This window comes from Ranitomeya variabilis, chromosome 4 (assembly GCF_051348905.1).
Source record: "Ranitomeya variabilis isolate aRanVar5 chromosome 4, aRanVar5.hap1, whole genome shotgun sequence".
NCBI lineage: Eukaryota > Metazoa > Chordata > Amphibia > Anura > Dendrobatidae > Ranitomeya > Ranitomeya variabilis.
In genome coordinates this window covers 64,108,108-64,127,937 of record NC_135235.1, presented here as the reverse complement: position 1 = coordinate 64,127,937, position 19,830 = coordinate 64,108,108, and the positions used below count along the sequence as shown (strand labels likewise).

Here is a 19,830-nt window from a genome sequence, read left to right as displayed (position 1 = left end):
ATACAACCGTACATACAACATACAATACATACATATAGACATACAGTGCATACAACATAGAGTACATACTCCCCATCACCTTGATCCCTGAAGCCATTGTCACCTGTAAAAAATGTTAAAATAATAAACAAATAATATACTCCCTGTGTCCGCAGATATCCAGTTAATACGAGTGTCCCACGACGATCTCCCGTGGAGAGCTGCAGCATCAGCTGATGCGACCGCTCTCCAGGGGCTCCAGGAATACAATGACGGAAGGTATCCTTCCACAATGTATTCCTCTGCCCCTGTGAGAAAGTGTCTCTAGTCTCACTTGTGGGAGAATTCCCACGCAGCATTGCCATAAAGTGAGACCCTGAACTAAGGTAACCTCAGTGATGCACTGCAGGAGCCATTGTCTCCTGTCAGTGTGTCACTGGAGGCCTATAGAGCAGTGACGTCACCCGATGTCACTGTTCTATAGGGGACATCGTCGTGGGACACTTGTTATTAAATGGACTACGGCGGAAAGTGAGTATACGGTTTATTATTTTTAATTTTTTGCAGGCGATCGATTATGGTAAGTATGGTTAAATTAAGAATATTAAAATACTTTTTTGTGGCTGTGTCTTTATTTATTTTTTAACCCTTTCACTACTATAGGGTTAATAATGGATAGGCGTCTTATTGACGCCTCTCCATTATTAACCGGGCTTATCACCTTACATTTGCAAGGTGACATTAACCCCTTATAACCCCATATCCCACAGCTACTCGGGAGTGGGAAGAGAAGGGGCTAAGTGCCATTTCTGGGGTGGCTGCGGGCTGGTATTTGAAGCCGGGGGGGAAGGGGGGGGGGGGGCTATGAATATCAGCCCGCAGCTGTCTGTGTAGCCTTTCTGGCTATAAAATATAGGGGGACCCCACGTTTTTTTTTTTAGGGGGGGGGGGGGTCCCCTATTTTAATAGCCAGTAAAGGCTACGCAGACAGCTGCGGGCTGATATTCATAGCCTGGGAGGAGCCATGGATATAAATCCCTTCCCAGGCTACAAATATTGGCCCCCAGCCGTCGGCTTTCCCCCTCTGGCACAGAAAAGTGCGCGGGAGCCCACGCCATTTTTTAATTGCGCGGGAGCCCACCCTATTTTTTTCTGTTTTTTTTTTTTTTAATTAAACGTTCATTAATAAACATAGGCCTTGCTATTATATATCTATAGATGGATAACTATGGCTATATCTAGCTATAGATATATTTATAGATAGATATATCTATAGATACATAGATATATCTATCCATATATCTATCTGGCTACTTTCACATGGCAAAAACCTGATGTCAGGCACAATCCGGCGAGTTTTGAAAACAACGGATCCGTTTTTTTTGTTCCACCGGATCCTTTTTTTTCTCACAGTTGTATTCGCGCCGGATTGCGTCTGATGGCCACACGTTTCATCCGTTTTTTGCCGGATCCGTCAGACAAGCTGTTTTCGGCGGACAGAGAAAACGTACAGAAGAACGGTTTTTCTGTCCGGCGAAAAAATGCACAGCGACGGATCCGGTGAAAAACGTATGAAGCTGAGATGTGAAATGATGAATCCGGTCTCCGAATCCAGTTTTTCATGCATGTTTCCATTCAAATCATGCACATTTTCCATTCTCTCTCTCTAAAAAAACAAACGGATCAGTTGCATCAGTTTTTCACTATTTGCAACAGATCCGTTTTTTCAAAAATTCGCCGGATCCTGCCTGATGGAAAAAATCTGATGTGTGAAAGTAGCCTAACTATCCATATATCTATCTACATCTATCCATAGATATATCTATCTACATCTATCTATTTCATTCCTTCTATCTATCTATCTATCTATCTATCTATCTATCTATCTATCTATCTATCTACATCTATCTATCTATCTATCTCTCTCATTCCTTCTATCTATCTATCTATCTATCTATCTATCTATCTATCTATGTATATATCTATCCCATATCTATCTATCTATCTACATCTATCTATTTCATTCCTTCTATCTATCTATCTATCTATCTATCTATCTATCTATCTATCTATCTATCTATCTATCTATCTATCGAACAATTGTAGGAGGAGGTTGGACAAGACATGACATCACAAATCATTTTTTTTTTTGTTCAATAATACATCTTTATTTAGCTTTCAAAAATGCATTAAAAAAAAACGCATCAAAAACGCACCTGCGTTTTCTGCCAAGAGCTGCGGATTTAGTGCAGAAAAATCCGCAGGCAAATCTGCTACATGTGCACATAGCCTTAGCCTACAGTAGATTAGTAATACATGATCACCAGATCAATACTGCACAATTTCAGTTAAGTGAGGTACAAGATCACAACAGTCATCACATTGGGGTATGGACAAAGGAACAAAATATATGGGGAAAAAATAAAACACAAGGATTTTACCATGACACTGCTCAGTGTGGACAAAATGGCTGTGGAAGCCATTCGTATTCGGCCAACAGAGGCCGGAACGTTAATAGTGGCTATATTACACAATAAATAGTTGATTATCTTTGCATCAAATATTTGGACCGAATTCTCATTTTTATTGGCAGTGATAAATACACTCTACTATATTGTGTTTTTTGTTTTTTTCTAATTTCTTGCTTTACAGATGCTACAATATATTTGAACCCCCTTCTAATATGCAGAGAAGTCTGACATAAGCACTTTTTTCTTTTCTTGTTTTACTCCATGTAAAATTTCTTTTACAGTGTAATTTTTTTTAACTGTCTTTTCTTTACCAGTCCCCATTATCATGTGAGAAGTAGACGAGCTATACCGTAAACTGTAAGGCTTCTCGGCAAATAAAAACCTACAGTAGTCACACGATGGACGTCTGTACCGCCGACGATTAAATTATGACATTTGTTTCACTGCCAAATTTACTCAAACATTTAAAGCGATGGCTTCATTTCTGGGCAGCAGATGGTTAAACCCAAGCAGGTTTGTTACAACAGAAGCAAAGACTCACAGGGAGATATTAAGTTTTAATGGCGTTTATAGGCGCAGTCAGATGTCAGCTGGGGTGGGTGGCTAGGGGCCAGTTGTCCCTCTGGGCTGGTGAGATTTAATGACTTAAGCCCCTGGGGACCGCCACTTGTACGTTACAAAAACAGATGCAATAAAGCTTTTCAGCTGCCCAGAACCTCTTGGGATGCTGACATGTCAATCATATGTTTTATGATGTAGTTGATTATCTATAACAAGTGTTGTTATTCAAGAGGTTCTGCTGCAGAGACAGAACGAGAAATGCTCCAGTCCAGAAGACCAGGAGCTCAGTTTCTTTCTTCGCACTCTACCGTGTCTGCCCCTCCATCCAGGAGGAGATTTATTATAAAATGTTCCTGTTAGAATTAAGAAAAAAGATTTACAGGACTCCGATCCAATGGCCATGTTGGTTATTTGTCTGCCAGACCAAAGCCTTGTGAACCTCCTCCTACCTGCCGGCGTTCCCGGCTCCTGTTCTGACTAGTAGACCTGGTCCAGTAGGATGCGTGCATCGTGCTCATACCATCATATAGGGCCAGGACTACTAAATAGAAAGGGTTTATACCCAAGAAAAAATGGAGTTCAAGTCCAAATGGATTAAAAAGGTATAAATTTATTACAAAAATTAACACACTATTCACAAGTAGTAAGCAAAAAAAAGGTAAAATACTGATGACCATTATAAGTTCAGCGAGGAAAACAGATAGACAATGACCTGTGGGTCAACCAGAGATTACCACACACATTATAAAATAAAGTGCATAGTGCCTTGTAATGAAACAGGAAAGAGAACCAGGAAGAAGGGGTGGTAGATGTAGCTGGTGTAGAAATCTTACAACCCCAAAGATCAGTGCCCTGTCTATATAATGACCCCACATGCCCTGGTACCGCCCCCTGACGAAGGAAACGCGCATCGGGGCTGCACGGTGGTGAGCCAGACGAAACCAGAAAATGGGTAAAGGTAGCCAGTTTACCTATTTTTTTGCTCACTACTTGTGAATAATGTGTTACTTTTTGTAATAAATGTATACCTTTTTAATCCATTTGGACTTGAACACCATTTTTTCTTGGGTATAAGGATTCAATGTTGGAGTGTCCTCATTAGTAATGAGTGTGTACTCGTTGCAACTTGTGCACAAAAAATGCGGATTGCATTCTAAGAATAGGATGCTTAATGTATGCGGTTTTTTTGTGGTTTCATCACGTTTTTATAGCAAAAAACCATGAAAAAATCCTGAACGTGTGCACACAGCCTAAACGTTCCCTGGGTTTGGCTTCTTTCTGACATCTTCCCTGGCTTGGCTTAATCTCTACATATACAGAAATAGAGGGAGATCTGTCTATTAGAGATTGGTGGGAGAAGCCACAGATTTCTGCCTAGTGGACTCCTCTTCCCATGTCCAGACTTTCTCTGTACGAGGATAATATTTTTTTAAACCATTGGGGGCAATTTATCATGAGGGGTGTTCTGTATGTAAGCCTTAAATGTCTTCCCACTGGAGCAAGATCTGCAATGTTCAGTAAGAGGCTAATAAATTCGGCACATCTTGGGTTGTCTGCGTGCAATGAAATCGGCAATAGTATGGTCAGTTAAACCCACTAATGAATCCTCTCCGACAACGGTAGAATTACAGCAAGGAGAGATCCCATAAACTAAAATATACGTCAGTGTGGCACAAACTGAAATCTTTACTAGCTACAGTCTGGGGTAGATCGTCACTGTCACTGACATCTCGTCATTCGTTTCATGCTGCACAAACCACAGGCAGCATGAAGCATGATTTGGTTGCAGGATTCCATCCAGGTTTGCTCTCCTTTTTGAAATGCTCTGGTGTTTCAGAGAAAACAGAGTTTTAAAGATCTGGCTGGGGAGTATAGGGATAGAAGAGATAAGTCTGGTGCCCACCGCTCTAGCTGACTGACCGGTCTCAACCATATGTGTATATAGGGAGAGACCAATCCATCACCTAGAGTGGTGCAGGGAGAAGCCGGCCAGAATTGGCGCCACACTGGTATCCTCTCTACCACTGGTCTCTGGATCTTCATACCATGTTTTCTCTGACACACCGGAGCGCTTTAAAGGAAAAACCTATCCGACTGCAATCGTGTAGCCAGGATAGTAACATAGTTAGCAAGGCCGAAAAAAAACAGTTCAGCCTATGTTCCGTCAGAATAAATCCCCAGATCTACGTCCTTCCAAAGAACCTAATAACTGTAAGATACAATATTATTATGCTCCAGGAAGACATCCAGGCCTCTTGAACCCCTCGACTGAGTTCGCCATCACCACCTCCTCAGGCAAGCAATTCCAGATTCTCACTGCCCTAACAGTAAAGAATCCACTTCTATGTTGGTGGAAAATATCTCTTGACTCACTGAGAGTCCTACCCACCGGCCTCAAGAACCAGGGCTCTAAAGTTGTACTGTTTGACAGGAGCGATGGCCACATGTGTACCACCTCTCCATCCATTATCTATTGGATTGATGACGATGGCAGCACGCTGTACTTGACTGTGAATGGTGGTGCACATGTGCGACCATTGCTCCATACAAACAGGGCACCTTAGACCTCTGATCTTACAATTGGCGGGGGTCCCAATGATCAGCAAGTTATCGCCTATTGGGTAGACGATAATTTGATAAATGAATCCACGATTCAATGTAGAATGAATGAATAGCAAGTAAGGTGCTGTTTGCTGTATAATCTGAATTTAATATTCCATATGCAATTTTTGAAAGGCAAAAAGTTTACGGAGTCTAATTTTATGCGACGGTCTCTCTACTAATAACTTGCTAAACTGGGACAACCCTTCTAACAACTAAGTAGTCAGTAGTCTCATGCTTTTCCATGACTGTACATATCGGAAGTCCTCATCCTATTCATACATGTCATCCCGAAGAGTCGCCCTCATCTAGTATGACTTGCTTTAACATTCTGTGCAAAGCGATTTGCTAACTAACCTCGTAAAACCGTGGTCAGGCATGGCCGTAGCCAAAGAATTGGTTTGAGTAAATTGCTGAGATGAAATTGATTAAAGGGAAAGATTATGTACATTGGATGAGCTTCAAAATGTGCTAGTTTATATACAGTGTGCAGTGTCCGTGATAATCACCTGATCGGCCCTGCCATGAGACTCTGCACGAATGGTTAACAACGCCATATAGTGAGGAGAAGAATCTGAGTTTTATGGTAGCCACTTCCACCTCCCTTCTGAGAAAACTCATAACATACTGATCATGCTACTAAAATGTGACATGTACAAAAATAACCTCCTGCCAGGTCTTATTTATTTTGTTTTCTACTCCCCTTCACCTCCTTCCTCCCGAGAAGAGGTTGTGAGAGCAATGATCTTGGTTTATAGGCGTCTGTTCCTGGGAGATCTGGGTGAAGATTAGGCTTGAGTGGGTGGTTAAGAACTTTAATAGCCTTGACCGTCTCTTCTAAAGAGTATATAAAACCGCCTTACTGTATGCAGATATAAATCCGCTAATATAAATGGAAGGACATTAATCAGGCGCTTAAGCTTCTCGATTTTGTTTTTAGTGCGGCTTTTTGGTATATTGATTTAAGATAAAATTTTGTGAATTATCCCATACGGCAGGGCAGGACTTAGACTCAGCTTACATTGAAAGCTCTGATCAGACGCATGTCTGGATAATTATCCTGACATCTGTATGGACTGCATATTTTCTGGGATGTAAAAACCAATAAGTAACCCCCCGGGCAGCATGTTGGCTCAGTGGTTAGCACTGTTGCGTTGCAGCGCTGGAGTCCTGGGTTCAAATCCCACCAAGGACAACATCTGCGAGGAGTTTGTATGTTCTCCCTGTGTTTATATGGGTTTCCTCCCACACTCCAAACACATACTGATAGGGAATTTAGATTGTGAGCCCCATCGTGAGCAAACTGTAAAGCTCTGCGCAATGTGTTGGCGCTATATAAATAAAAAGATTATTATTGTTCTTAATATTATTTCCTTCTCGCATACTGTGAATTCTCTTGTATTCTCAATTATGGGGATTCCATTAAGGTCACCCCAATATAATAACTGACTGGAGAAGGGAAACTTAAAGGTGATGTCCGAGTTCTATTCAGAGGGTAGGACTGACTTACTGATTGATCAGACTGTCTGACCCCCACAGATCCAGAGAAGGGGGCTCTATAATGTAAGAGTCATCACTGTCCCACAGACTATAACGTTTTTGCAAGGCCGCCCTGCCTGTGAATCCCAGCCCCGCAGTGTCTTCTGATTTATTCTCACTCCGGGGCTGGGATTCACAGGCAGGGCGGCCGCACAGGCACAGTCCGCTAGACTGCATATGAGGACAGACGGGCAGCGCTCACTGCGCCTGTCCAAGGCAGGAGAAAAAGAGCGCAGGCGCCGGCTATTTTCAAAACAGCGGTGAGGAGGCGGCTCATCTATTTTTTTTTTTTAATAATTATTATTATTATTATTGTCGCCATATTTGTATTTTTGGGAGACTAATTGTAATTTATAATGATATCATTTAATTTAGGATATTGTGTAAAAATGTGGAAAGTAATTCTTTTTAATTATTTTTTATTTTGTTTTTCTTTACAAGACGTGACTGAAAAGCAGCAATTATGGATTTGTTTTTTACATATATATATATATATATATATATATATATATATATATATATATATATATATATATATATATATATATATATATATTTAGGGTATTTACCATGTTAGTTAGTTGGTGTGGTTACCAATCTGTTAAAGTTTAAATCCCCTCCAGCAAGCAAAAAAAATAATATTTAGTTTTTTCTATTATTAAAAAGAACTTGTCCTGTTATCCATTTCCTAATAAACGCTGCCTGTTCATTCTTCATTTTCATTTTTTTGGTATAGCATGTCGTCTTTCTGTATTTTGCTGGTACTACTTTTAATTTCATGTTGTCCGTTTCTTAATTGCAGCTCGTGGACTTGATCATATAGCAGAAAATATCTTGTCCTACCTGGATGCCCGGTCCTTGTGTTCTGCAGAGCTTGTCTGTAAGGAGTGGTACCGAGTCACATCAGATGGTATGTTGTGGAAAAAACTCATCGAAAGAATGGTGCGAACAGACTCCTTGTGGAGGGGACTGGCCGAGAGAAGAGGATGGTAAGGATTACCCTGGCTACTCAATCTGAGAATGTGATGCTCCACGTGTGATTATAGCCGTGTGTACTGAGCACTGAATGCTTCCAGTCATTTTGGTGGCATCAAGACTGTAAACAAGCAGCTGCAGGGAGAATAGAACTACCGTATATTCTCCCTGCAGCTGCACTTCCAATTCGACACTTACAAATGTTTAAAATGCGTATACCTTAGTGGTTGCTTGAAAATACCATTTATTTTTTGTTTGTTGATTGGTATCCTTTAATTAGTAAGTTTGTCTGCAATTTTTATTCCCTCATTTATTTTACATCTCCCTGATGTGCAATTGACAGCATGATCCAAGTTTCATATTTTTCTTTTGTAGGATTGTCTCTCCCAGTAATACAGGCTTGATCTGATGTCTGTGTCTATATCCTGATTCATCACTGCCTATGTGCCTGTTTTTTATCATGTGTTGTGTTTTTTTTCACCTTTTTCTGTTTGTTTGCAACCAATTCACTAATTTATTTGCTCCTTTGTATATTTTAAGTGTTCACCTGTTTAGTAGTTTAGTGATTACAGATGTTTTCACCCAATTCATCAATTGCAACTTCCTAAAAAGGAAAGATGCAAAATTTGATTCATCTCCAATCTACTACCCCCCTTCTTGGTGCACTTTTTGTGTATGCCAGTATTGTGGCCTAATTATTTTATCATTTTTCCGAAACGTTATGAATGTATGTATGTACAGTTGAAACCAGAAGTTTACATACACTATATAAAAGACACATCTGCATGTTTTTCTCAATATCTGACATGAAATCAGAATAAACCTTTCCTGTTTTAGGTCAATTAGGATTACCATAATTATTAATATTTTCCAAATGCCAGAATAATGAGACAGAGAGAATGCTTTAAGGCTTTGCCCATAAATTTTCAATAGGGATTAGATCGGGGCTTTGTGATGGCAGCTCCAAAACATTGACTTTGTTGTCCTGAAGCCACTTTGTTACCATTTTGGCAGTATGCTTCTGGTCTTTGTCCATTTGGAAGACCCATTTCCGCCCAAGCTTTAACTTCCTGGCTGATGTCTTGAGATGTTGCTTCAGTATTGCAATATAATCTTCTTTTATCATGATGTCATCTATTTTGTGAAGTGCACCAGTCCCTCAGGCAGCAAAACAACCCCACAACATGACGCTGCCACCCCCTTGTTTTACAGTTGGGATGGTGTTCTTTGGCTTCCGAGCTTCTCTCTTTTTCATGCAAATGTAACAATGGTCATTATGCCCAAAAAGTTCAGACCACTGGATATGTCAAAAATTAAGGTCTTTGTTCCTGTGTGCATTTGCAAACATTAATCTGTCTTTTTTATGTTTCTTTTGGAGTAACAGCTTCTTCCTGGCAGAGTGGCCTTTTAGCCCATGTTGATATAGTTCTCTTTTCACTGTGGATATTGACACAATCTTACCACCTTCCACCATCATCTTCACAAGGTCTTTTGCTTTTGTCCTTGGCTTGATATGCACATGTGGGAATAAACCACGTTCATCGCTGGGACACAGAACCCATCTCCTTCCTGAGCGGTATGATGGCTGGACATTCCCATCTTGTCCCATCTTGTTTGTACTTGCATATAATTGTTTGTACAGATGAACGAGGCGCCTTCAGGTATCTTGAAATTGTACCCAAAGATAAGCCAGACTTGTGCAAGTCCACAATTCTCTTCCTGATATGTTGGCTGCTTTCTTTAGAATTTCCCATGATGCTACACAAAGAAGCAGTGTGTTTCAGGTGTGCATTAAAATACATCAACAGGTGTGACTCTCATTAACTCAGGTGTTGCCAAAAAAAACTATCAGACGTCTCCAAACACATGATATTGGCAGTCCAGAATTAAAGGCATAGTAATCTTAGTGTACGTAAACTTTTGACTTTGCAGTAAGTAATAAAAATACCTTAAAATATTCTCTCTCTCTCATTTTTCTTGCATTTGGCAAATATTAATAATTATGTAATTATGGTAATCCTAATTGACCTAAAACAGGAAAGGTTTATTCTGGTTTCATGTCAGATATTGAGAAAAACATTCATATGTGTTTTTTATATTGTGTATATGTAAACTTCTAGTTTCAACTGCATATGTATGTATGTGTGTGTATATATAATTTATTTTTCCCCCCAGTACTTAGAAGAAAATATACAGCTCTGGCAAAAATTGAGACCACCACATCAAAACCCTGTCATGGCCAGCCCAATCTCCAGACCTGAACCCCATTGAAAACCTCTGGAATGTAATCAAGAGGATGATGGATAGTCACAAGCCATCAAAAAAAGAAGAACTGCTTACATTTTTTTGTGCCAGGAGCAGTGTGAAAGACTGGTGGAAAGCATGCCAAGACGCATGAAAGCTGTGATTAAAAATCATGGTTATTCCACAAAATATTGATTTCTGAACTCTTAAAAACATTAGTATTTTTGTTTCTAAATGATAATGAACTTGCTTTCTTTGCATTATTTGAGGTCTGAAAGCACTGTTTTTGTGTTTATTTTGTTTTTTTTATTTTGACCAATTCTCCTTTTCGAAAAAAAATACAAAATTTATTGCTTGGAAATTCGGAGACATGTTGTCAGAAGTTTATAGAATAAAAGAACAATTTACATTTTACTCAAAAATATACCTATAAAGAGAAAAATCAGACAAACTGAACATTTTTCAAACACAACCTTGAAGCATATAACCACACAAGGTAATAATAAAAATATATATACCTTTATTGTTATTAGTTAAAAAGTACACAAGAACAGTGCCAGGTCATTTTATGACTATCAACAAGTAATATTTAACAACACCAGAGTAAATATGATGAGGAGAAAAGGGTGCACCCACTAAAATGTGCTGCACCATGGAAGCAGCATGGGTATTTAGATGGAGGGTACCGGATAGGTCACAATCAATTAATAAACTGTTAAAGTGCTCAGTGCATAAAGTGCCATAATGATTGTAGCTAACTCCCTTATCCAATGTATATTTAGGGTTAATGATAGTATTCCATCAGACTCACTATAAAGGCGAGCACCACGGTAACCCACAAGAAACAATGTTCCCATCAAAAGTCCTTACCCATGCTTCAATCCACGTGCACGCACCCGCGCCCCAACGCGCGTTTCGCCCTCGGCTTCCTCGGGGGGCAACGTGAACAACTGAACATTTTGCAGTGGTCTCTTAATTTTTTCCAGAGCTGTATATTTCTAAAGGTGCTGTTGCCATGAAATTCCCATCATTCTTTTGCCAGAGCTGTGTATACTTTTTTTGTTAATTCTGCAATACCCCTTTATGTTCCTAAATGTTTCATATCTGCACCCAATGCTTCCATAGTGGTTTTTTCCCCCTTCCAAATCCCCTACTATTTTTGATCTACAGGTTTTATGCTAACCCGTGTATCTCCATGGTGACAGACCACAAACAACCCCATTGTAGTCAGATCCTATTACACTCATATTCACTTGTCTGTTCCCAACTTCTTACTAACATGCATTTGGCAGGTAATCACAAAGTACAGTCCGGATACAAGAAATATGACCTCAGGATGAGCCTCTAAAGGGTTGGCTTGTAGTCACATCATGGATAAACATTATTATTAATATTTTACATTGCTTGTGTAGCGCTATCATATTCCTCAGCGGATTACATTCATTGCCATCACTGTCCCCGTTGGGGCTCACAATCCCGTTTCCCTATCAGTATGTCTTTGGAGTGTGGGAGTAAACCAAAGAACCTTGAGGAAACCCACACAAACACGGGGAGAACATACAAACTCCTTGTAGATGTTGTTCTTGGTTGGATTTGAACCCAGGACCCCAGTGCTGCAAATCTGCAGTGCTAACCACTGAGCCACCGTGCTGCCCAAATCTCTCCAAGACGTAGACACAAAGCATACATTTTTTGTAAAGTTGCCTTTTATCCCTTTTGGATTTGATGGAAAAACATAAAAAATGGTTACATAAATATTTCCTCGACGTTTTGGGGCTTTGTAAGCTTTACAATATTCGAGCAAATCGAGGATATAAAAGGAGTTGGCGCATCCTATATATTTTTCAGTTCCAGCGCTAGCCCAAGCAAATTCATCCCTTGCGCTGCCGCTAGAAATGTATCATCAGGTACTGAGAACAATATGCGCACGTAACGGATGAGACGATCCGATGTATTCTTTGTCTGCTAGTTACCATGTGCCATATTTCTACTTTATAAATGCATTGCTTTAAACCGGAATCCTAATGTCCTTTAGGAGTATTAACATCTACTCTTTTAGAACAGAGAATAGTGTTCCTGAATCTGCCAGAGTTAAACTGTTTCTTCTCGGTCTTACGAGCCCATCGAGCCCTATTACCTGTCTCCTGGAACCACAAAGCAGTCAGCTTTTTAGAATGGCCTCTGTAAATATGAATGAGAGAATTTGCATTAAGCCATTATTTTTTTTTCCTGAGTTTCTAATCCAATAATCTTCCATATTTTTCACCTAGGAACCGCCTCAGGAAAAGGAACGTAAAATATCAAACATATTTAGCGATAACACTCTGCTAATGTTAGTGGATGGGATGTTTCCCTGAAGGCATGTCTACGGCCATTCCAAAATGTCAACGTGTCCTGTTATCATTCTGTTTTGTTGATTCCACAAAGCAGTACATCTCAGATCTGGTCATCCTAAGTTTCCTGCAGATGTCTCGCTGGGATGTCCTCACACCGGGAACACCTGTACCAATGCCGAATGTGCTGCTAAAAGCGATCTGAAAAGTGCTAAGGGAATTTTAAGGCTGGTACGTCACACTGCGACAGAAACTTCACCTATACACGCTGATCAGTGGCCTCATGACTGTGGAGGTTAAGGTTTTACCTTTAAAATCAGGAGGCCATTGGCCACCGCTTTGCCTCTGTGTTCTTGGACACATGTAACAGCTATTGCTTGAAAACCCAGCCTGAAAACACAACCGGTTAGGGTGCCGAGTACTGGAGATGCACTTTCATAAGCCACGCTTGTAAAACGAGTAAAAGCTTCTTTAGCATTAGAGATGGGCGAACCCGAACAGTAAAGCTCGGCGTCCGTACCGAACATCTCCTGTTCGGGCATGGACCCCGAACACGGATTTCACCAGGAAGTTTGTGTCACTGTTCGGGTTTGGCCCACCTGAACACCGGTTGTTTGTCGCGCTGTCATGTTCAAGGCAGCACTCGAACACTGCTTCTGATCAGAGGTGACATCATCACCGCCAGTTAGAGAGCTGCGGTTCCCAAGCTGTTAAATGACAGCGTGAGCCTGCAGCTGTGATCAGAGATATTATTATTATTATAGCGCCATTTATTCCATAGCGCTTTACATGTGAGGAGGGGTATACATAATAAAAAATAAGTACAATAATCTTAATCCATACAAGTCATGACTGGTATATGAGGAGAGAGGACCCTGCCCGCGAGGGCTCACAATCTACAAGGGATGGGTGAGGATACAGTAGGTGAGGATAGAGCTGGTTGTGCAGTGGATTGGCCGATCAGCGGTTACCGCAGGTTGTAGGCTTGTCGGAAGACGTAGGTCTTTAGGTTCTTTTTGAAGGTTTTTATGGTAGGCGAGAGTCTGATGTGATGGGGTAGAGAGTTCCAGAGTAGGGGGGATACGCGCGAGAAATCTTGTATGCGATTGTGGGAAGAGGAGATAAGAGGGGAGTAGAGAAGGAGACCTTGTGAGGATCGGAGGTTGCGTGCAGGTAAGTACCGGGAGACAAGGTTACAGATATATGGAGGAGACAGGTTGTGGATGGACTTGTATGCCATGGTTAGGGTTTTGAACTGGAGTCTGGATAATGGGGAGCCAGTTTAATTCAGTCTTTGACGTCGGCTGATGGGACTACTGCTGCCATCCGCCTACGCCTGCTGCCACTAATGATTGTGAGAGCAGGCGGCAGCTGATGGGAGTATTCATCAGCAGGCGCTGTAAATAAATAATTTAAAAAAAACATTCGGGTTCCTCTGTATTTTTGATAGCCAGCTAGGCAAAACTCGCAGCTAAGGGCTGCAATCCTCACCTGTCCTTTTCAGCAAGGCTGGTTGTCAAGAATAGAGGGGTACTCACACCGTATTTTATAATTATTTAAATGAATGAAAAATGGTGTGGAGTCCTCCCCCATTTTTGACAACGAGCCAAGCTAAAACAGACAGCTGGGGCTGGTATTCTCAGGCTGGTAAGGGGCCATGGATATTGGGCCCCCCCAGCCTAAAAATAGCCACCCGCAGCCACCCAGAATAGGTGCATCTATAAGATGCACCAATTCTGGCACTTTGCCCACCTCTTCCCACTTGCCCTGTAGCAGTGGCAAGTGGGGTTTATATTTGTATTGTAAGGTGACATCAAGCTCACGGATTACTTACACCTATCCATTATTAATCTGTGAAATAGCGCTTACTACATATAATATAATAATAATAATAATAATTTTTATTTATATAGCGCCAACATATTCCGCAGCGCTTTACAACTTATAGAGGGGACTTGTACAGACAATAGACATTACAGCATAACAGAAATCACAGTTCAAAACAGATACCAGGAGGAATGAGGGCCCTGCTCGCAAGCTTACAATCTATGAGGAATAGGGGAGACACGAGAGGTGGATGGTAACAATTGCTTTCGTTGTTCGGACCAGCCATAGTGTAAGGCTCGGGTGTTCATGTAAAGCTGCATGAACCATTTATCAGCCTAAGTATGTAGCAGTACAGACACAGAGGGCTATTAACTGCATAAAGTGTATGAGAACATGATGAGAGGAACCGGATAATGTTTTTTTTTTTTTTTTTTTTAATGCATATGTTGGGTGACACTCGCTTAGCACGGGATAATCGCAGACAGGCACAGTTTTCCTCACAAAACAGTCTATGCGGTTTATTATAGAGTCATAAACCGTACCACGAACAGTCCATTACACACTGTATCAGAACACGACATTAAGTTGTGGTCACTAAACATGCTGGACCTCACTCCGTCCAGTTACCATGGGTGACCGTACGCCGAACATTTCATCTATATCCATGGAATACAACAAGCATCGACAGTCTGTTATGCTGGCAGATACTTGTCTACTGTTAAGATAGCCCCCTCCCGGGTGTTACTTTTCTGGAGCTCCTGCTCCACACGCTGACCTCCTGTTAGTCCTCTCTCCTCCAGGGAAACTGCCGAACTGGGATCACCATCCTGGACAATGCCTTGCTCACCAGGCCACCTGACAGTCCAGATCCTCAGACGGGCTGTAGCTCCCCCAATGCAGTGTCGTTGCAGACTCTGCATACATTCGGCCTTTCCGTGCGCTCCTTAGGATGTCCATCCGCACCTGGGACCCTCAAACACACCAGTCTCTCAGTGCACTATTCAGGGATCCAATCCTACTTCCAGGATCTCCCAACACACAGGTCTTCAGATCCACGGCCGCTCAGTGCGCTATTCAGGGATCCGGTCCACACTCAGGACCTCCCAACACAAAAGCCATCCAGGATCTACACACATGGTCACATTATGTAGTTGTAACCACTCCTATAAATGGGAGGTGTGTGTGGCTAGTTCGACCCACCCAGCTCTCAAACTAGCCCTGCAAACCTCCCTTCACAACTATACAAACACTTGTGGCACTACAGGTCCCAGAACAACAACATTACTTCAGGCTTACAGCTCAGACTCCCTCTGCGACACATACCGGCCATTTACAATCCTGCCGGTCACTATCTCATTATCACCATTATAACCACAGATACTCCTCCATGCATATCCTGAGGAGCACACACAACGCCCCCTAACTGTAACAGGGGTCACTTAATCCCAAATCCTACAGTTATATGGTAAATAAAGACACAGCCAGAATAAAGTTTTTTATTTGAAATAAAACAAAACATACTTTTTTACTTAAAAAATAACAAACACAGTTATACTTGCCTAACGCCCATTCCACCGAAGCCCTCGTCTCCTGTAATAAAATAAAAAAACAACAATATCCCTCACCTATCCGTCATTCTGTCCCACACTGAAATCCATGTCTGGGGGAAAATTAGTTTTCAACCTGGACCGTGCCAAGATGCGACCATCCAGGCTGAGAACCACTGGTGAATGAGCTGCTGCGAGCGCAGTATCAGTGACCAGCGGTGACGTCATCGAGGTTACTGTAGGTCACTGAGGCTGCGTTACCAGCAGGCCAATGTACTGCGGTCACCTCAGTGAGATCCCCATTAACACCATGAGAAAGTTTCAAGGTGCAGAGGTGCGTTAACCAGGGGAATTTCACTGCGGTGCGATCTACAGAAGCTCGGAACCGTCTTGATCTTGAATCATTTATAGGAGTATGTTCACACGTTCCATTTTTACTGCAAGAAAACGCAGCGTTTTACTGTCCCGGAAAAAGGAACGAGATTTCCAAAATCTCATGCACATCTTTCTTATTTTGAAGCTTTGAAGGAGCTTCAGATGTGCAGCATGTCAATTCGTTTAGCTTTTTTGTAGCATTTTTAAACCATTCAAATGAATAAAGTGGAAAAAGCACATTAAAAAATGCAGCAACAATGCACATATTTCACGCAGTGTTTATCCTGCCAACGCTCCAGTATTTGTAGCAGAATTTTCTGCTGCATGTACTTAGTGTGCACATACCCTTAGTATAGACTTAGTGTGCACATACACTTAGTATAGACTTAGTGTGCACATACCCTTAGTATAGAATTGTAGCGGATCCATGATGATTCAGTGCCGAATTTAGAATATAGAAATTTGTTTTTATTTAAAATTAAAGAAGTTTGCCAGTGTTTAACTTCTTATTCCAGACAATTTTGTCCTTAGACCGATATTTTAATGAACTCCGAATAAATTTAGAGCTGTTCTGGAAGCTTAAAGGGGTTATCTTATCTTCTATCCTCAGGATCTCTTCTTCCTGCTTGCTGAGGTCCGCACTCCTGAAGGTTTAGAGTCCAGATCAGCGGTATGGCCGAGCCGCCAGCCTGATCTGTGCGTCCTCACATGCTGCAAGCAGAAGCGTAAAGTCAGTAGGGCAGGAGCCATAGAAGCTGGCCGGATCCAGCTTTAGTGCTCGCTTCCTGGGAAATCGTCCACCTCTAATAGACTGCATAGGTGGTCGGTAACCTAGGCTATAAACTGGCGAAGAATTTTAATTAATGTTTGTATTTTACTCACTTATTTAGCGCCATCATATTCATCATCATCATCATCATTGCATTGGGGCTCAAAATCTAACTTCTCTATTGATATGTCTTTGGCGTGTGGGAGGAAACTGGAGACAATCCAGCAGAAACCCACACAAAGACTAGAAGAGCGTGCTGTACAATCTCCTTGCAGATGTTGTCCTTGGTGGGATTTGAACCCAGGACCCTATCGCGAAGCAACAATGCTAACCACTGAGCCGCCATACAGAACAAGGGACAAGTGGCAAAGTTGCTTGTGTGCCTCATCTTGGTAGTTGGGTAAAAATTGCAATTTCCAGGACAACACCACAAGTCTGTGAGCTGACTTTTTAAAGAGGTGACATTCTGCATGGGAAGTCACTGACCACTTTGTGGGTGGGTCGGTGATATTTGATTGGTCTCCTAACATGAAGTGAAAGAGTTGGCTCACGATGATGGCGGATTGCCCGGGGCTCCAGTAGGTGGTCTCACAGAAGTGCACTCATCACAAAGACTATCTGTAGGGTTTCTCGTCATGAGACGACCCTTTTTTAATCCTTTTGTCGCTTTAGAGACCAAAACCACCCATTTTTTTTCTCGAAAGCGCAGGAGATGAGAGAGCTGCTGTGTCGGAAGATTTTTTTTTTTTTTTTTTTTTTTTTTTTTTTATAGCAAAAGTATTCTCTTACTTTACTTTAGACGATATCAGTTCATTTTGAGTTTAGATATAATTTTACTAAATCTGAATTGGGACCGCCTAATTATACAGAGTAATTCAGCAAAGAGCCGTAATGCACGTAAGCTCCCCGAGTTTGTAATGAATATTGTATTTTTCTTTCATATTGGCTAAGCAATGGCGGACATGTTACACACATGTACCCAATTAATCATCAGGGCTTTGGGTCTCGCCAGGTTCAGTTGGCAGGGTACAGATTTACTTCTTTTATTACGGGTAAAGAGATTATGTAAAATGAGTTTACTATATCAACAGCGGCGTTTCTTCAATCTGTGCCGCATCGAGCTATCCGCGGAGATGGAACAGTATTTCTAATGCTAAGACTGGCGTAAATTAATGGATGGGACGGAGTTGTGACTAATGTTGCATCTGTGATGCGTTCAGGATAAAATGCAAGTAGTGTTATAAAGCCAGATCCTTTTTATAATATCCCTGTGTATGAAATAGAAAAAAAGTCTCCTGTAGATACCTAAGGGCTTTTTGCCCTTTTTTTCCCCCGTTTTTTATGGCCATAACATTTTAGTTTTTAGAAAGGATTAGGCATTAGGACTCTTTGGGACAACAGCCTTGGCACAAGCTGCTGAGCTCAGTGATTGACTGCAGCATTGTTGATTTGATATCACCGCTGCAGCCTGTACACAATTACCGGAAATGTCAGAAGAAACGAGCCGCTAAGATCAGTGATTGGCTGCAGCGCTGTCAACTTGACGTCAGAAGGGCAGCCAGAGACTGAGGCGACACCGATAAGTCTGGACTCAACCTGAGAAGGGTAAGTAAAGTGTTTTTGTTTTTTTTTTGTTGTTGTTGTTTTGTTTTTTTATATACCAAATAGTGATGAGCGAACGTCCTCGGATGAGGTGTTATCTGAGCATGCTCGGGTGATAACTGAGTGTCTTCGGCATGCTCGAAAAATATGCTCAAGTCCCCAATCCTGCTTGTCTCACGACTGTTCGACAGCCGCAACACATGCAGGGATTGAGTGTTTGTTAGCCAATCACTGTGTTGCGGCTGTCTAACTGTCGGGAGACAAGCAGGATCGGGGACTTGAGCATATTTTTCGAGCATGCCGAAATCACTCAGCACCCAATAACACCTTATCTGAGCACATTCGCTCATCACTAATAACAAACTGTATATTCGAGGGTCTTTAGGTTAATAAATGGACAGTTTCAACAGGTTACATTGTTTCGACAGGTTACATTTAACAATCGGCCCTCTTGAATCCCACAAAATCACAAACCAAAAGCGCCTGTGTTTTAAAATATTAATTTTATAGATACTGGTTTACCAAAATAACATTTCCTAGAAGTTTTCTATTATTTTCCTAGTAAGATCTGTGGTCTTTTGCCCGGTGTCATCAAATAAGTACGGCCATTTTGAACAATGTTATATAACCTAACATAGACTAAAATATATAAGTCTGCATCGGCTGAACCATCCAAGGCGTGTTCAGCCATCAGGCTATTTCTATCTAATGAATCTATAGAGCTTTCTTTTCACTGCCTTTATTATTAGGCTATGTGCACACGATGCGGATTTTGCTGCGGATCCGCAGCTATGGGTCCGCAGCAGTTTCCCATGACGCAGCGGCTTACATTCCGCAGCGGCTTACATTCCGCAGCATGTCAATTCGTGCGGAATCCGCAGCGGTTTTACTCCTGCTCCATAATAGAAAATTGCAGGTGTAAAACCGCAGTGGAATCCGCACAAAAACCGCAGTAAATCCGCTATAAATCCGCAGGAAAAATGCGGTGTTTTTGTCCTGCGGATTTA

At 41.5% G+C, this 19,830-nt stretch overlaps 1 protein-coding gene across 11 annotated transcripts in view; it reads left to right on the top strand.

Annotated features, from left to right (window-relative positions):
* The window catches only part of BTRC (beta-transducin repeat containing E3 ubiquitin protein ligase), a 344,864-nt gene that overhangs the window by 263,833 nt on the left and 61,201 nt on the right, over positions 1-19,830 (top strand). For all 11 annotated transcript variants that reach the window (XM_077258617.1, XM_077258618.1, XM_077258621.1 and 8 more), the window contains one exon: positions 7,954-8,140. In XM_077258617.1, the coding sequence (XP_077114732.1) occupies positions 7,954-8,140 (187 nt within the window). The remainder of the gene's footprint in view (positions 1-7,953; positions 8,141-19,830) is intronic.